Genomic DNA, 15040 nt, shown 5'->3' on the forward strand with positions numbered 1-15040 from the left:
CCCTCCCCGACACACTGGATCCTCTCCAATTTGCTTACAGAGCTAACAGATCGACAGAGGATGCCATTGCGCTAACAATAAACACTGCCCTCACCCACCAGGAAAGAGGAAATACATATGTAAGAATGCTGTTCATAGATTACAGCTCTGCATTCAACACCATCATCCCCTCAAAACTCGTCTTGAAGCTTGACGACCTTGGGTTGGGGACGACCATCTGCAGATGGATTTTCTTTCCTCTCAAACAGGCCCCAGGTGGTGAGAGTCGGCAAACACACATCCTCATCACTCATTTTAAACACAGGAGCGCCGCAGGGCTGTGTGCTTAGCCCCCTCTTGTATTCCTTGTTCACCTACGACTGTGTTGCAAAACACGGCACAAACACAAATGCAAGACTCCCTATCATCCCACCTTGTCACTGAATCCCATTTTGCTTGCTGTTGAGTTTACATGTATTAGCTGGAAACTTTACACATTCCAGTTTGAGATCCCTGGTAATGAGTCCTTTATTTTCAGCTTTGACGGACATGCTGAAAGCAGATATGCATTCTTGGTCCAAATGGACAACTTATTTGGCAAGGATGTTTACTTTTGACTTCTTAGACACTTATCTGACAGTAATTCTGCCACATTATGGTACAGTCAGCAACTTTCTGTAATAAAATACTAGTAACACTAGAAAACATTTTATTGTTCTCCATCCTTTTGCAGCCTGAAATGTTCAGTTTCAAAAACCTGTGCACCGAATTGGTCATCTAGTCATAGGTCAACAGTTCACTCAATAGGGACTGTCAGTGATGTAGCCAGTGGAAAAAATGGGTCACAAAGCATAGAATGCTAGCTTTAAATAAGCATAGCAGTCATTATAAGCTGCCTTACATTTAATATAAATTACAGTGAATGAAGTACTGGTATGCTGGGTGGTCAAGTAAGCCCATTGTGTCTTGGCATACTGCATGTATTCTGTCTTTCTCTATTGCAGTCCATTCATCTTTTCCCTAAAAAGACACCATTTCTATCTAGATGATATACTGTACATATAGTAAAGCATAGGGAATATTTGGAATAGTTTAAAAAATGCTTCTTGAAATTATTTAAAGGTAATCTTCTTGGCTTTTTGTTTTAGGTGAGACTGTGGCTTTATTAGCTTTCTGTCCTGCCTGCAAATATTTATTTTTTAAACTAATAATATTTAAAAGAATATGAGTTATATGTTAAAATATGAATAAATAAAACCTGTTATCATTTTGTTTTTTTTTAATAAGCAGGGGTATTGTTCAATCCGAGGAAAAACTGACAATCAGTGCATCTTGGGCAAAAGATGAAGACATTAGCAGATTACTCAAGTCACTTCCTAACTGGGCTAACATGACTCAGCCACGACAACTGAGACAAAAGAGAGAGGACGAGGAGGACTTTACTAGGTGAGAATTCTGCTGTTTGTTTTTATGTTTCATATTCACTGTCTTCTAATATTTTTTACTTAATTAAGCCCTTTGTTTCCCGTAAGGTCTGCTCCAGGTTCTCATAGATACCAAAGACATGTTTAAGTGGCAACAATAAATTGGCCCAGTTTGAAAAGTGTGTCCTGTCTAGAAGTTGATTTAGCGAGTTAGAAATTAATGAATAAATGGATGATTGTCTTTGACAGTACAATTCTGATTAATAAATGACTGAATGCAAAGGGTGCTTTTTTCTGTAGAAAATATTCCTTTTTGCAATATAATGTTTTTCACCCTTTGGCATTATGATATCTGTAAAATGTGGCATGAAAAGGGATGATTTGTAATTAAGTATCTGCATATTTGAGCTATTTTGGCATGAAGGAGGAGAGAGACCCACCCACCTGGACATCGAAGATACCATCCATGCTTCAGCCTAAATTCTGAGGCAAGACAAGCCATCTAAAAAAACAAGCGCTCTCTCACTCTCCTTCTCCCACTGTCTTCCATAGATGTTTCTTTTGGTGCTTCTTCAGCTTCCATATCCTTATGGAAGGTATTGATTTTGGAACTATGGTGCATTTATTGCTAAACATTCAGACTTTGCTATTATTTATTTCATTTTTTATCATTTGCTTCTGTTATTCAGTTTTACTGCATAATAAACATTGCTCTTTTTAAATTGCTTTCTTAAATGATTGAAGTGCCTACAGGGTACCTTGTGTGGGTAGATTGCTACTTCCTTCCCACATAGTTAGTTGCTGAGGAGGTACAATTTCAATAGTTAGCAGCATGGAATGGAGTAACACATCATGTCAATAGCCAAAGTGTTTCAGTCTTCATTATTTAGTGTACACGCAAGGACACCATCTAGGCTGCTCAAACCAAAGCTAGTGAGTCCCCAGGCGAAGTACTGAGGAGTAATACACTGTGCACGCATCAATCATAATCAGTACCAAAGTTTAAGTACTGTGTGTGTGTGTGTGTGTGTGTGCGTGTGCGTGTGTGTGTGTGTGTGTGTGTGTGTGTGTTTTAAACTTGAGTGTGCAAGACTAGGACAATCCATAACAAACCCCATGATAATACAGCATACCAATAAGGCTGTAGGTTCAGAGATTGTACACTGATTATTGCACTGTGTGAAAAAACAAAGCAGATTTTTAATAGAATATATTTTCTGCAATAAAATCAGATTCTATAAAAAAGTCTTTCTTAAAGCCTGTGATTTCTCCATGTCATCATCATCATCTTTATTTTGCTTTTTCTAGTGAGGAGCTGAACTGGGCACTATAGGATGCCCCATTTCCAGTAAACTCCTCCATCCCAATTCAGAGATATAATCCCTCCACCGTGTCTAGGGTTTGCCCTTTAGTCTTGTCTCTGTATGCCGTGCCTCGTACACCTCCCCAGGGAAGAATCCATCAGGTATCCTAGTTACATGCCAACCCACCTCAGCTTGTCCCTCCCAGTCCAAAATAGCTGCAGTTCAACTCTGAGGTCCTCCCATATTTCCAAGCTCTACACCCTACCATGGAAAGTGAAACCAGCAATCCTTCTCAGGTTTCTCATTTCAGTCTCTTGTTTATGCAATGTCTGTACAGCCACTATACAGAGCTTATGACTGTAAGTGAGGTTGGTGACATTGCTGTCAATTTGCTGTCCAATCTACATACTGGTCCGCTGTATGCTAGAGATTATACTGTAATAAGCTCAAGAGCTAATGCTAAAGATGTAACCCTTAGGTTTTGAACCTGGATGACCTCTAAACTTTGGCTGTAACTTGATACCCTATCTGTGAAAATCATGAACAGGAGAAAAGACAAAATGCTTACTTGGTGGAGCCAGGCACCCACATGGAATGCCCTCAGCTTAATACCAAGTGGGCAACCATATCTCTCACTCCACAGATTCAGAATGGCACACAGCATTCCCAAAACCCTATATTGTCCTGGCACTTTCCACAAGATAGCATAGGGTATATAGGCATGAGCTTTTTCAAGTCAACAAAGCACAAATATACAGGACTGACAGACTCCCATTTCCTCTCAAGTATCTGCAACCACAAGGAGTTAGCCCACTGTTTCATGGCAAGAATGGAATCCACATGTTAAATGTATTATTCTACAGTTTCACAAACTAGGACCTGCCTGTCAAGAAGTTAGTAATCCACTAAGAGAACATCCATCATCAATGATCTTAGCTTATCTCTCAGCAGAAAGGTTGTACTGTGTTAAGGCATTAGAGAATTCAAGATACTGTCCTATCCAAAAGCGATTTAGAAAATGTTTTCTAAAAATTAAACAAATAAAACCAGACTTAGATTTTTTTTTAAATTAAGTGTAACACATAAAACGTGTAGTAAAAATAAAATTTAATGTGTTCTTGCATTTAGTTGACAGCACTTTGCTACTCAAAGAGAATTCACAAAAAATATGTTGGCAAAACACAGAGGCAAATGTCTATTATGTCCAGAGGCTAATTAGGATGCTGTTATTTATTTGATCATTGAGGAAATCATTTTATCATAAAACATTAATGTTTTAAGTAATGAGCTTGGGATAGTTCAGACATCAGTGCAGTGATGTTTTTAATGTGTTTGCTCTGAATCAAAGCTCCTGGTGTGGTAGAAATCAAACATATTGATTTAAGAAAGGAACTTATCCTCCACTAGGGTAAGTCTGACAAAACCTCTTGAGTCAGTAATCAGGCAGTAGAAAAGCTTGTTCATTGCGTCATTTACTACTCCTCTGCAAATGCCTTAGAGGGGGCATTCATCACCGCAGTCTGTTACAGAATGATCAAGGAAACAAAGAATAGAGGTTCATTTTATAAACTACTAGCTGATTACCCAGTGGCTTCGCTCACTGAGTGCAAGGGAAAAAAATAAAATGTAGTCTGTATTAAACAGTAAAACATTAACATTTTAAGAAGTAAAGATACATTGAGCACTCCTGCAGTGGTTTTGGGTAAACTACATTTTAAAGGCGGTACAACACAATAGGTAAGTAGTACTAACAGCAGCTAAAATGTATCTGGATCATCTCTCGGTAGTAGATCCGTTTTGAAAGGCGCTACACAACCGCTGTGGTATAGAAATTACATTTTCTATGTGATCGTCCAAATTTCTGCCTGACAACCTTGCACTATGTGCCTGTGATTTAAGAGAAAAATAATTCTGATAAATGTGGACGCTGCCCCTCCTTGCTTAATGGGCAGAAGGTCCAAACAATTCCCAAGTCCAACACTTTACATGAAGAGGTCTGTACATCTTCTTAGATGTAAACTCTCCATCTTCTTAAAATAATTGATCACAAAAGCAACCTTGAATGTTGCGGGGTTTTAGTGACCTGAACTCGCCTTAAGGGACAGTAAGTAGTCGTGCAGGGCAATTTACAAACAGAGTCCTGCTTCAATGGCGCTGATTATACTCATTCGCAAAGATTTCCACTCTCTCAGGAGCCGACAGGGCACTTGAAGTGTCACAAACAGTGCGAGAAGGGAGGACGCTACCTGAAACTGCGAAGCTCTCGACATGGCGGAGCATCCCGACATTTCGTGCCTCTCTGCGTCCACTTTGTTAATATCAGTAAAATAATTCTCACACAAATAATAATTCGTAATGACGATATAAAAATGGCGTCCACAAACAAAGTGATTAGTTCCTGTATTATAATATGTTCTGTGGTCATACATAATTTCCATATCGCATGGTCATACGTAATTTCCATTTCATATGTAATTTCCATATCACGTGGTCATATGTAATTTTCGTTTCAAACGCAAAAAGGATTTTATATATATAGATTGAATTTGCATGCAGTGTCAATGAATGCATACATTTTACTCTTGTTGGTTTGTTGGTTTACATGTCAGAAAACCTAGGAAATAAAAGTCTACCTTTGTTATTCTCCTGTTCCTTCTAAATATTTAGGTTTAGCTGTTTTCCTTGAAGTTTCTGTGTATGTGACAGCTGTCCAATCCTGTTGCTTACAGGACATCTGATCTCTGAGTACATTTTATATATGACATCAACCTTCCTCTTTTACATTCTTGTCTTTTGTGTACTTATCCATTTTATTGGTTTTTCTTCATGACATTTCTTAAAACAATTGCAAATATATTTTATTGTGTACTGCAATCCACTTGATTATTGTTATCTCTAAGTTATTCTTTCACACTGGTGAAGCAGTTTGACCCTGCTGTGCTGTGACAATATTATCTGGATAAAGATCACTGAAAAAGAGTTAAGGTAATCCCACTAATGTAACCATGTTGGAATAGTTCTACTTTGAACTAGATATTGTGGCAAATGTTTCGTACATCATGAAAAAAGCTTTTAACTCCAGGTGATGTGTGCCCTTCAAAAACTGTATGTCTTCCATATGTAACTATATGTCTTCAGGTGTGGAGAGAGTGAATGATGAGATTAGTGTGCACGGTGTACTCGAGGTGACTGATCTGAGCCATATCAAGACCAAAGACTGCATAGAGAAATACAGAGAGAGAGAGACATTGCAGAGAACTGGACCCACTGCCAAAGATAACTCACTAATGGCTACCAGAAGAATTGTGTAGAGACCAGTGGTGCTTTTGGTATAAAAATTGTGCTGGGGCCAGACCAAAGTTTTCTTATATACTATATGTGCAGACTACTCAAACATACCTAACTAATTATGTCTGTACCCTAATGACTAGTGAAACAGATAAGTTCGTGCACAATTCATGAAGAAAAAAAAATCAAATCAATAGGATCCTTGTGGTCTGGTCTGTCCAAATACTGTCTTAAATCATCATTTTACAAAACACATCCATATAGATTTAAACGCTAAGTGAAGTGAGTCCCTAAGAAGAAAAACATAAAATATGCAAAAAATAAAAATATAACTGTATCTGCAGTACTTTTTTTGAGTGATTTTTAAGTGCAAGAGATGGAATGTTTCCAAAATGGGACACCTTGTGCATAACAGTATAATGTTACAATGCTATGGGACATGACATCTAAACTTGGTAGAATGCTAGCTGGCAGATTGGGACACAGAAGAAAATTGATTCCAGGGTTCTAAACTCCTGAAGCAGAATTTTTTTGTGTGTTTTAGTTAGTTGATATTGGTGTGAAACAATGTTTTGTTATTCATATAAAGATTTTCCTTTAAAATTTTGGAGTGTTATACTCACTACTCTTCAGCTATTGGCAGCTCCTTTATTACATAAGCAGAATAATAGCCTTTTTTTGGTATTTAATTTAGGTGCAATTATCCTAAAAACCCCTTAGGGCACAAGGTGTTAAAAAGGTAGCTTGCAATTTCCACGTCAGACATTTAAGATGTATATAGCAATAGTTTGCATATTACACTTTTAAATTTTTCTTTAGAAAGCTATTGCCGACTTGCTTTTGTATTCTGTTTCTTAGTATTTTCCATTTGTTCAGACAAAGCAATTTTATGTTGGAAGAATTTTCTGATGAGCTGCATTGCTTAAGTAGCTGCATGATTTAGCATCAGTACTGCATACAGAATACTCATGCACCTAATTTAGAGTATTTAAATTGCTGATTTAGATGATTAAGAGAATAGTGTTGGATAATATTTTAATAAGTGGAATTAGAAGAGGCTACAAATACTTGAGTTTAGTGGTAGAGGACTAAATACTTGACTTCAAAATTAGTCAGGAGATTGTCTGAGTCCTGGAAATAACTACAGCGATTACCGCTAAATGAGGTTTAGCATTGCCAACAAATTTACTTGGATCAATGAAGAGTGCAACAGAGCATTATCTGACAAAGACCTCCAAGATGCACAAGCCTCAGAAAATGCTACATTTTGTAGAAATGTGAGTTTATGAGAGAATAATTGTTGAGATAGTGTATTTTAATAGTTTCTTCTAAGAAAATAACCTCTTATGAAAGAAGTATTGTTCAGAAATATTCTGCTGTTTTAAAATATTATAAGGCAGAATGAGTGAGAAGTTCAGAGAAATGGTTGTGCACATTACAGTATGTCGATTATGTGCCTAAAGTGATTTTTCAACAGGAAAAATCAGGCAGAAAGTTAAGATAAAATAAACATGTACCAGCCACTCACAATGTAATGCTAAAATGAAGATTATTACAAAACAGCTCTGTTACATGCAAGTTTTTATGGTCTTTACCATGGCTTCTCCTCACTAATCTCTGTTACCCTTTTGAGGGTCCATTTTATTTTGTTTTGTACAGCAGGTATTTAACATACATTATCTCACCATTCCATTTTTTGCTTTTATTTTGTTTTAAGCTTATTATAAAGGGGAATCTATACATCAAGAGTTAGTGCTCCAGAATAAATTATAAGCAGGTTTTTCAATTCTTAGATGTGAAGTGAACTGTCCTCTTCCTTCAGCTTCTACCTTTATGTGCCAGTGAAGAGGGTATAACCCATGAGCAGAATGGGCGACCCCCTTGACACTTACAGAATCCTGGGATGGTGATATATTCTCTCAGGTTCCATGTGACTCCACTATATATGCCATGAATGTATACATTCCTGGTGCTTTCTTGCTGTTAGGAAATAACAAAGCAATACACATGCAGAGTTCTCAATTCTCATTGGTTTATCAAATGTCGTGGGACAGAATGAACTATAGCCATGAGTTATATATACATAGCTATTGCTAGACAAATAAAAGAATAAATTTTAAAATATTTTATATTTTTTGCCTTATGTGTTTTGTTAGCATTCATCCTGCACCTTTCTTCGGTATCCTTGTATTTCTCAACCAGTGTTGTCTTGTATTTCTTTTCTCAGTTGCTTTCCCATAAAGCCTGCTTCTCAGACTCTGTCAATTCAAGGGGTACTGCTTGCCTCCTGTTCATTTTATGACTATCACAAGTGGTAGAAATGGACCCCCATTACCCACTGTGAAAATATCATTTGTATCCTTGTGAATACTTCCCATTTTAAAGACACCTCTCAGCGATCCTCCTACATCTTTCCATGCCTCCTGTCTTGATCACAGTTGACTGAGCAACCACAGCGAAACTGGCCAATCAGACCAAAGTAAGACAGACCAATTGGATTGCTTTGAGGGACTAGACACACACACACACACACATTAATGTTTTATTATATAGTGAACTCATCTTTCTTTGTATCTTTACTTATTAATTAGTAACTGCAAGATGGTATGTGACAGTTTGAATAGTATGAATGTTAGAGAATGCTGCTTCAGTGTGCCATAAAAACTGGTTTCATTTCTGCATTATGCATTTCAGCTGCATAGGTCTCAAGTATGACCAGTATGTTTCGTGGTTGAGTTTTATTTTTACTCTCAGTATTCTTGTGACACTTCTGCTAATGACACCGGTACTATAAGATGAGGGTAACAACAAAATGAATGTAGTCAAGGTAGGCTGAGTGTGAAGACCCCAGTTGTGTTTGTTTTTAAAAGCACATAAAGATACTCAGAAGAAAACTGGCATGCACTGCAGGCTCACGTGTTGTCTGTACAAATGTCATCTTGTGAACTGCCAGCCAAGTCTTAAAAGTATGAAATTGCCGCAAAGGGTGATCCTAATAAGCAGCTGCCCTGATAAAACTGGCAGCATGAAATGCCAGTACTGCAGGTGACAGCAGCTGCCAGTCTGAAAAGTAGTATTGGTGCACAGATGATTGTACATGAACAGGAGGTATGAGGGGTCTCAGCTGTAACTGCTTATCTGCTGCACCATCCAACACTGCAGGTAAACAGTTATTGACGTCTGCTGGATACATTTATCTCTCAGTTATTAAAGGTTAAAAGAGCAACAGTGAGAAGCAAAAGGATTAGTTGCCTTATATTGCTATGTTTGTTGCCTTCCTGTGATGGGCTATAAGCTAGTCTAACATAAAAACTTCACTAGTGCTGTTACTTCTGATGCAGGCAACTCCTACAGACACAGAAGTCAGATTCATCACTTGTGATCGTAACATTGGGTTAAGTTGGTTCAGGAGATGAATGAATGGATGGGAGGATAACTACAGAGTTAAACTCTGTAATGAAATGCCAGCAAAAGAAGAGAGAAAAGCACTATTGCCAGAAGTTTAATAAAAAGATCTTTTAACTTTATAAACCTGCATTTTAAATTAAAATTGGCTATTCAGAACGTAATTAAATGAGCAAACAAAAACTGCCAAGTGTATTTAACCAGTTTAACATCTGTTCAGCAGTGGGCACTTGCTCCCTGGGATTGCATTCTTTATTAATGCATATATAACAGATATTAACAGTACAGACTTTATGAACTTCTTCAATGAGAAAATTAAAAATATAAGATCCCAGATCTCAACATCACAGTACAAACTTCATACTAGCTTAGCAGACCCTGCCTCACATTGCATTCAGCACTTTAGTAATTTTAATCCTGTAACTGAGCAGGAAGTCTTAACTTTAATTTCTAAAATGAAGCCCACTACAGTGGAACCTCAGTTCACGAACGTCTCAGTACACGTACAAATCGGTTTTACGACCAAAAAGTTCGCCAACTTTTGCCTTGGTTCACGACCACACACTCGGTATACAAACAAGCCAGTTTCCCTTTCGGTTTGTACATGTTCAGTCTCTCCCAGTGCATTTCCTGTGCAGTGAGCAAGAGAGAGAGAGCGTGACACACACACACGAGACAGAGAGACACACACACACACACAGAGGCAGCGTGAGAGAGAGACACACAGGCAGTGCGGGAGAGAGAGCTGGACGCATAAGGTAGGAAGGCAGTTAAAGAATGCACTGGGCTTGATTTTGTTTTCACTTCTGTTTACAGCGATCGGTTCGTAGTGTGCATTGTTGCAATGTTACTTTTCTTGGTGCTTTATTAAATTATGGATTTTTTCAAATGTTCATTTTTTTCCCTATGCTTAAAACTCATTAACAAAAAGTGTTTTTAGCCAGTGGTTGGTAGCGCTATAGCGCAAACTATTGCAGTGTTAGTTTTCTCTGTTGTTCAAGGTTTTCTCAGTGTTATTCAATGTTTTTACATTTAGTTTACTATTACGCTGTGCATTCTATGGTTTAACTAGCAAAATACCCGCGCTTCGCAGCGGAGAAGTAGTGTGTTAAAGAGGTTATGAAAAAGTAAAGGAAACATTTTAAAAATAACGTAACATGATTGTCAATGTAATTGTGTTGTCATTGTTATAAGTGTTGCTGTCATATATATATACATATACACATACACATATATTATAACACACTACTTCTCCGCTGCGAAGCGCGGGTATTTTGATATATATATATATATATATATATATATATATATATATATATATATATATATATATATATATATATATATATATTCTCTTCCATTCATATACAGATATATATTATATATATACACACACATATATATATATATATACACATACAGATATATACAGATACTTCTTCGCAGCGGAGAAGTAGTGTGTTATAATATATGTGTATGTGTATATGTATATATATATATGACAGCAACACTTATAACAATGACAACACAATTACATTGACAATCATGTTACGTTATTTTTAAAATATTTCCTTTTTTTTTCATAACCTCTTTAACACACTACTTCTCCGCTGCGAAGCGCGGGTATTTTGCTAGTATATATATATATATATATATATATATATATATATATATATATATATATATATATACACATACATATACACACACATACATGCAGTTTCAATAACATAGAAATCAATATAAACAACATTAACATCATTATCATATGAGAATATGAAGTAATATATAAGAAGCACATTTCATATAAATATAAATAATTAAACAGTAAAATCTTCTTCTGTAATGTGCTACCGTGGCTATTCGTTTGTCTGTCCAGGATTTTAAATCACCTGTAGCTCGCAAACCGTTTCACCTATTGACTTGAAATCTGGTACACATATAGTACGTCACGTCTACTATCCGCTTTATGGGTGATGATTGTATTACTCTTTTTATCCATCCATCCATCCATTTTCCAACCCACTGAATCCGAACACAGGGTCACGGGGGTCTGCTGGAGCCAATCCCAGCCAACACAGGGCACAAGGCAGGAAACAATCCTGGGTTTTTATCTTTATTTTATTTTATTGTAGAATCAACTCCTATCTGCACACACCAGGGCGGCCGTGGGCAGATGCGTATGGTGTATTCACTCCACGTTATTATCGTGCATTGCGCTGTCACTGGCATTTTGATAAAAGAATTTGAACAACATATAAGAAGCGTATAAATTATTAAACAGTAAAACATTAACATTTAAGAAGTAAAGTTACATTAAGTAGTACTGCAGTGCCTTCGGGTATACCTCATTTTTTGTTTGCTCATTACATGCTTAAATGTATACATTTTTTGGTGTACCTACCCGAGAACACGCGACATATAACCGAGCGTGGGAGAAGCATGGATTTTAAACACGCGTTGAGTTCATCTGCTGGTCTCCCTTGTGAAATAACTGGTAATGTTTGACTAAAATCTACAGCGAGTGAAACGACATTACCTCCTATTTTTTTTTTTACGATCTCTGAGATCTTGCTTTTTTCGGTTCAAGGCTTCATAAGCTCTTTTATGTTCTATGGTGTACTTATCCCAAGCCATCATCTTTGAATGTTGGAAGACTTTTGCCTTGTATGTAGATCGGGGTAATTACATTCATTGCATTCCTAGTCTGAATCACAATCCGATTGTATGGGTGGTTACCTGGCACTGTAGGGTTGCTACCCGTCCTTTAAAATATGGAATCGTCCCGTATTTGAGAATGAAATTGCGCGTCCCGTTTTGAATCAATACGGGACAGAATTTGTCCCGTATTTTTTTTATCATTTTTTTTAAAGCAGCGTCTCATGCAAATCATCCCACACGCATTTTATGAAGATGCCTCCTTTCCTACTTTTGATTGGGTAATACTTGACGTCATCGTTAGTTTGATTGGTCTTTTTAACTGTCCAGTGAGGAGGGCGGGTTTTTTAAGTAGAGTCTGCAAACTTTTGGCACTGGGATGTGGCACCCGCTGCAGTATGTGTCCCTTATTTTTTTGTATTAAAAGTGGTAACCCTACCTGGCAGGTAACACTCAGAAATTAATGCAACGTGTGCACAAGTTGCAGTACCAGCAAAAAGTCGGGGGGCGCAGTGTGATAAAAGTTGAAATGTGACGTCAGAGTCTCTGTTTACTATCTACATGTGACAGAAAGCCGCTTTGCGGATCCTATGAGATCGGTGTGCGTGCTTCGATGTTTGATAAATGGTTCGATGTGGTGAAGCAAAATGCCGACATACAGATGTATTCGTGGTGCTTTTATATTGAAGCGTTGCATATTCCCGATTGTAATGACACGATACATTTTAAAAGTCTCACATACCGTCTTCTGTGCCATCTTTTTTTCTAGGGCTTCCTCTGGTCCTGACAGCAGCGGTTCGCAACCAATAGATTACCACACTGAGCACATTAAATGTATGATATTCCAACTCTCTGCACATTTCGAATCCTTAGATTTATACTTGATATAACTTTCATGATGAAAAGCATGGGCGGCACGGTGGCGCAGTGGGTAGCGCTGCTGCCTCGCAGTTGGGAGATCTGGGGACCTGGGTTCAATTCCCGGGTCCTCCCTGCGTGGAGTTTGCATGTTCTCCCCGTGTCTGCGTGGGTTTCCTCCGGGCGCTCCGGTTTCCTCCCACAGTCCAAAGACATGCAGGTTAGGTGGATTGACGATTCTAAATTGGCCTTAGTGTGTGCTTGGTGTGTGGGTGTGTTTGTGTGTGTCCTGCGGTGGGTTGGCACCCTGCCCAGGATTGTTTCCTGCCTTGTGCCCTGTGTTGGCTGGGATTGGCTCCAGCAGACCCCCTTGACCCTGTGTTCGGATTCAGCGGGTTGGAAAATGGATGGATGGTTGGATGGATGAAAAGCATTAAAGTATGTATATTACATTTTACAGATAAATCGGTAATTTCGTTTAAATAATGAATACTATTAATAATTACACACATGGGGGTGACACAGTGGCGGAGCGTTAGCGCTGCTGTCTTGCAGGGAGTCACGTCGCTGATATTCCCTGCCTGGAATTTACATGTTTTCCTGCTGGGTTTCCTTAGTGTGCTCCAGTTTCCTTCCAAAGAGATGCAGATTTGGGGATTTGGTGCCGCTAAAATGACGCTAGTGTATGTGTGTGCTTGTATTCCCCTTGCGATGAGCTAAGGCCTTGTCCAGGGATTGTTTCTCACTTGTGGCCAATGCTTGCTGGAATGGACACATCCCTGGATTTAATCAATAAACATCCTTTTCAGAGATATTGTGGTAAGGTGTCATCAGAATTTAATGGGTGTTCTAGGCAATTCACAACACAGAGAAGCCAAACATATTCTCACTGTGATAATATCTCGCACTGCCACCTAGCGGATTCCTCCAGATTTACATAAAGTGTGCGCGCAAGTATAAACACTACAACGCTTGCGTAGCAGGCGTGTCCGCTGCAGCATACGTCACGTCGCGTGATGTATAAACCCGGCCTAAGAAGTGCCCCTTTGGTCTCAGCTTTTAAATCCTGGCTGAAGACTCACTACTTCAGTTTAGCATATCCTGACTAGAGCTGCTGATTAACTGTACAGACCGCATCTATGTTGTTAGTCATTAGCACTAAAACATAAGTAACATGATAGTTATAATTTAATACTAACCCTCACCTATTCTGTTTCTCTTCTCGGTACTCAAATGTGGCACTTGGTGCCACGGCCCACCTGCCAAGTTGTTTTGCCTACCTAAGGTAAAGTCATCCCTGATGGAGGATCGCAAGAATCGTGGGGTAGAGGGGTCCTTTCATCGGATTGGCTGACCCAGTGCTGTTTCAGCTGTGGAATGGCCAAATGGGGGTGGCAGCTTGATGGCTGAGGTCTCCAGGACTCTAAATAAATCCAAATCATATTATGTGATATCATCTACTGTTAAATTCTGCTCCATACTTGTAACATTTTTATTTTTATGCTGTATTGAGGATTTGTTCTGTTCTGTGTATTGCATTGTATTGACACCTACTGCACGCCCAACCTACTTGGAAAGTGGTCCCTTTTTGAACTGCCTTTCCCCATGTTTCTTCCATTTTTTTTCCCTATAAGGGTTTTTTTGGGAGTTTTTCCTTGTCTTCTTAGAGAGTCAAGGCTGGGGGGCTGTCAAGAGGCAGGGCCTGTTAAAGCCCGTTGCAGCACTTCTTGTGTGATTTTGTATATATATAGATATAGATATAATATATATATATATATATATATATATATATACTGTATATATATATATATATATATATATATATATATATATATATATATATATATATATATAATATATACACACACATAAACTAGCTTTAAAATGTAGTTTCCACCCCCAGATTACAATGTAGCATAATCCATTGCAGAAATAATAAGATGACAGAGAAATAGTACAAAAAGTATATATCCATCCATCCATCCATTATCCAACCCGCTATATCCTAACTACAGGGTCACGGGGGTCTGCTGGAGCCGATTATATATATACAGTCATATGAAAAATTTGGGAACCCCTCTCAGCCTGCATAATAATTTACTATACTTTCAACAAAAAAGATAA

The 15040-nt window shown here is 38.1% G+C and overlaps 1 protein-coding gene across 2 annotated transcripts in view; it reads left to right on the forward strand.

Annotated features, from left to right (window-relative positions):
- exoc4 (exocyst complex component 4) overlaps window positions 1-15040 on the forward strand; it is a 447737-nt gene that overhangs the window by 375628 nt on the left and 57069 nt on the right. Inside the window, exon 13 of one of the 2 annotated variants that reach the window (XM_028814392.2) lies at window positions 1267-1425. In XM_028814392.2, the coding sequence (XP_028670225.1) occupies window positions 1267-1425 (159 nt within the window). The remainder of the gene's footprint in view (window positions 1-1266; window positions 1426-15040) is intronic. The other variant, XM_028814398.2, reaches the window with a different exon arrangement.

The sequence above is a fragment of the Erpetoichthys calabaricus genome, chromosome 1 (genome assembly GCF_900747795.2).
Source record: "Erpetoichthys calabaricus chromosome 1, fErpCal1.3, whole genome shotgun sequence".
Lineage (NCBI taxonomy): Eukaryota > Metazoa > Chordata > Cladistia > Polypteriformes > Polypteridae > Erpetoichthys > Erpetoichthys calabaricus.